This window comes from Perkinsus marinus, assembly GCF_000006405.1.
Source record: "Perkinsus marinus ATCC 50983 genomic scaffold scf_1104296941592, whole genome shotgun sequence".
Taxonomy (NCBI): Eukaryota; Perkinsozoa; order Perkinsida; family Perkinsidae; genus Perkinsus; species Perkinsus marinus.
In genome coordinates this window covers 1,671-6,108 of record NW_003212465.1, presented here as the reverse complement: position 1 = coordinate 6,108, position 4,438 = coordinate 1,671, and the positions used below count along the sequence as shown (strand labels likewise).

The 4,438-nt window shown below is 52.8% G+C and overlaps 2 protein-coding genes across 2 annotated transcripts; both read left to right on the top strand.

Annotated features, from left to right (window-relative positions):
* Positions 1-835: 835 nt before the first annotated feature.
* Pmar_PMAR001278 (hypothetical protein) lies at positions 836-2,853 on the top strand (the record flags this gene model as incomplete). The annotated part of the gene is made up of 2 exons (XM_002781759.1): positions 836-1,030; positions 1,294-2,853. The coding sequence occupies 2 exons, from the start codon at positions 836-838 to the stop codon at positions 2,851-2,853; spliced, it is 1,755 nt and encodes a 584-aa protein (XP_002781805.1).
* A 265-nt stretch (positions 2,854-3,118) lies between these two features.
* On the top strand, positions 3,119-4,279 carry Pmar_PMAR001277 (hypothetical protein; the record flags this gene model as incomplete). The annotated part of the gene is made up of 1 exon (XM_002781758.1): positions 3,119-4,279. A coding segment is annotated over one exon (1,161 nt), but the record flags the coding sequence as incomplete, so codon positions are not given.
* Positions 4,280-4,438: the final 159 nt, after the last annotated feature.

Here is a 4,438-nt window from a genome sequence, read left to right as displayed (position 1 = left end):
GAGCAAGCCGAGTTGACCAGACCGATGACGATGACATGAGTGTGATTAGTGAAGTCGATCCCGCACCGAAAAATGGTAGTATTGAGAGCGTCATGAGTTAGGTGGTTGTTGATCAATCGGAGACGTGCTCCGTAGCAGAAAGTGGCTCAATCGAAGACCCATCATTAGGAAGTGGGGCAAGTTGCGCTAAAACGGGATCTTGCAAAAGTATATGCAGTGACGTATGCTCAAGCGGAAAGACGGAGGTATCTTCCGTATCTGATGTAATTGAAGCTCTTGCGAACTTGCGAAGCCGTTTCAAGTGTGGTTTCATTTGCTGAGTGTCCGAATCGCGATGATGGTAGCGCGAGCAGCCTATCAGACACACGTTCCATGAATAGTGACTGCAGTCGCCTGAGATTGCATTATATACCTCAGGAATGCGCTCGTCGAACTAGCCACGCCAGAGATCTTGCGCGCGATAGCGCGCGCAAAAAAATATTAATTTCACATTTCGCGAAATTTCATGAAATTTCGTGAAATATTTCGACATGAAATTTCACGAGTCAGATTTCACTGAGATGCATAACCCTGCTTTGGAAGCCTCACGGATTGCCCATTATTCTTTTCGGTCAAACTTATTGATTCATATGACATCGGTATCAGATATTATCACCCTCATTTCCTAATGAATGACTCCGAACCCTCAAATGATCCTGAGTTGTCACTGGGAAGAACCATACTTGAGCCCCAAGACGCTACAGAGATTAGGAAATGGAGAACATCTCTTATTCTTGGTCCTGGTTTTAAATCATTCTCACTTGATTTCGACCCTAGCCTGATATCCTCGGCCCAGATGGATTATCTCCTGGCCAGGCTCTTGGAGCTCGAAGCCATACCCCTGAGAGGGGTTAGGGCATTCGTCTCTAACTGGGCCTCGGCCATGGTATCCAATGACGCGGGGGTTGAAGGCAGCGGGAGTCCAGCGGCTGCTCAGGCACCCTTGGACTTCGCAAGGGCGATCTTAAGCATGGTGCTTCATGCAGGGCTGGTACATGGGATGCCCAGTAGTCGCTGCTTTGGTTAGCGAGTGCTCTCGCGGTCATATCTACTAAGAGGAAGTACCGGTTGGTGCGTAGCATCGAGCTGGGCAACGATCGCGACTACTTCGACGCCCTATTCGAAGCCCTCATTGCTGACACTGCTATGGGGGGCGCAGGCTCGGCCACACATCGTTCACCTTCCATCGCAGGAGCAGTAAGTCCCACTGGCGATGGAGAACCATCGTCCACGGCTTCGCACTCCCGAAGGCAGGCTCCTCTGAACGTGTTCAAACTCCCACTTGAATATACAGAATTCGAAGGTCCGACGTCGGCCACACCCTACTCTGCCTTCAAGGGTGGTGTGCAGACGTCAATCAGGTTCTATGGTATCGATAACGAGCGAGACTGCATGCTCTTCCTCTTCCGGCACATCGGGAAGAGCTTGAGGTCCGAACTTATCACACATCTTGGGACAGCCCAACCGGCTCCGTCTGCTGTGTGGGGGTACCTCGACTCTCGGTTTCTCGAAACTGATACATCGGAGAAGGCCAGCGAACGCTGGGAGAGTCTCAAACAGAATACTGGCGAGAAGGTTGACGAATATTATGCCCGCATTAAGAGTGAATGGTTGCTCTTCTCTCGTGTGTCCGGCGTCACCTTACCCTTGCCATTTGTCTCTGCCAAGTTCGTTGGGGGACTGCTCCCTGAGATAAAGGCACCTCTAGAAACCAGCTGTGGACATCTGCTGTCTAAGCTGCCCTTAGAGAAGGCTCGGGACGCGGCCCTATATCATGAATCTAAACTCTCATCTAAATCGGATGGAAACGCCCGCAAGGCCCTCTCGAACAAGCGGATGCCTATGCCCCCCGGTCAGGCCCCCCAGTCGCATAATCCTGGAGCCAAGGAGGTCAAAGAACCCCTTGTGGGAAGGGACAACTCGGCTGGTGGAGGTAACTCGAAGGATGGCAAATCTGGATGCTCCTACTGTGCTACTCGAAGGTACAGAGGGGCGAATAAGCACGACGACGCGCGCTGCTGGAAGAACCCTGCGAACGCTCACTTGGTTCCGGACTGGTATCGTCAGCGCCAAGCTGAAGCTGCAGCAGCCAAGGCATCGAAAGGGCAAAGGGACCGGCAAGAGACCGTCCCAAAGGCCGTCCAATCGACGTTCATGGCACGCTCCGTTGACTCTGCTCATGAAGGCCTACGCGTCATCAAAGCTTCTGCTACCGGTTCATCCGGCCGAATTCTACCAGTAGAACTGCTGGTCGACTCTGGTTCGGATCTGACATTAATATCATCCTCGTCGGCGAGCATTATGGGCTTCAAAGTGACACCAGCTAGGGGGCTCAAGAAGCTCGAATCGGCTGGGTCGCTAGGCTCCATCTGCGTGATAGGACAGGCTCGGGTTCCGATAGTTGTCAAGGATAAGGCAGGCCATGACCTCTCCTTTAACTTGGAGGCCACCTTGCATACTACGGATGATACACTCTATTGCGGAGCACTGGGTTCAACTTGGTCCTTGTCACCTTATAGCGGCGGGAGCATCTCCAGCGTTCTCACCGATACACGGCTCAAGTTGCCCACTAGGAGTAAGGTGGACGAACGCCTTAAGGGATGGTCGTTCCCCAAGGTCACTGTCCAGCTAAAACCTGGTGCTGTGCGACCCTGTCCCAAGCGGCCATATGTGTGTCGTAAGCGCGAGATGCAGGCCATGGAGCTCATGGTCAAGAACCTCGAGAAGAGCGGGATCATCACTCGCCTATCACGCGCGGCGGTCGATCATCGTCAAGTCTGGATCTCTCGACGACGTTGCCGAGCCCTTGACTGAGGATAATGTAGATCGTGCTTATCGTCTCGTCGTTGATGAAAGGTGTATCAATGAGTCCGTCATGGACCTGCTACCTAGCTGGGGGACCTACATGCGCTCCGTAGATGAGTGCTTGTCTGAGCTACCCTCTAGTGACGTATGGTACGCAGGCATTGATGTTGGCCAAGCCTTCTTCAACCTAGAATACGACGAAAGCTGTGTGCACCTGTTTGGATTCTCGTACTATGATTCAGACGGCGAGGTTCAGTACGCGTTGTTTCGCTATATGACTATGGGATTCAAGCTGTCATCCTTTTATTGGGCCTACTCGATCCACTCTCTCCTCTCGACAGCTATTCCCGAAGCGTACTGCACGGACGGGCCAACCCACATCTTGACCTTTGTCGACGACATCTTGGCGTGGTCACGGTTCATGGACGAATGTGTTCACCTGAAGAGCGTCTTAGTATATATCCTGGAGAGGGTTAATGCCAAGGCACCAATAGCCAAGCGCAAAGGCCCAGCTCGAAAGATCGACTACTTAGGGCTGACTCTAGTTCAAGGAGGCTATAGGGTATCCGACTCTACCCTGGAAACACTCCGTACGAATCTGGAGTCCAAACCACTCAATCTCAGAGGTCTTCGTACGAAACTCGGACTCCTACAATTCTGTCGCTCCCTATGGAGACCTGAACGCAATCGTGCCGACAAGACTCTCAGCCATCTCACGGCACCGTTCACCTCTTTAGTCGGCTCGATGGTCGCGGCCAAGTCCAAAAAGACTGCGAGTTTACATTGGACGGCGGGCCTCGAGAAGGCATGGAAGGCCATCGGCGACAATATGGGTGATGCATTCGTGCCCTTTCATTCCCAGCTTGATAACTGGGATGGAATGCAACTCGTCCTCATGAGTGACGCGTCGCCTGAGGCCGGTGCAGCCTGTCTATGGCGTCTGTCGAGAGACAAGTTCGCGTGTAACGCGGATCAAATATCAGCCGACTGGTTGGCTGATAATGCCCAACTCATCGGTGTATGGACCCACAAATGGTCCACATACGAGAAGGCCTACGACATCGCCGATCGTGAGTTATATGCCATATGTCACGCTCTGTCTCACTGGCGTCAACTCATCCTTTCCTTCCTCAACTTCCATAAGCTCCACTCCTCGGACAAACACCATGGTCTCGGACGGGTCACAGTTTTCATGGACTCCACTAGTGCTCTGGGCAAGATCGAGGGTCGTCTCAACTCCTCTACCTACCAGCCTACTACTCGACAGACTAAACGGTGGCTCTCATGGCTGGCAGACCTGCTGGAGTACGATGAGGCTGATCTAACCTACCGCCATGCGAAAGGGAAGGATAACTCTTTCAGCGATCTCCTGAGTCGTCTTGCTCAAGGGGGACAGCGGTATGTCCCTGAGGGTGGTGGCGAAGCGTTTGTCTTGGTGACCTCGACATCACCCTCCCAAAGTGAACTACCTACCACGGATCGTTCTGCCTCTGTCCACGACTCCACCAGATGCATTCTGGCGGGTGACCTGAGAGTTCAGTTGATAACTCTTCAGAAGGCAGACTCCTCTACCCTCCTCCATGGTGCTACGCTA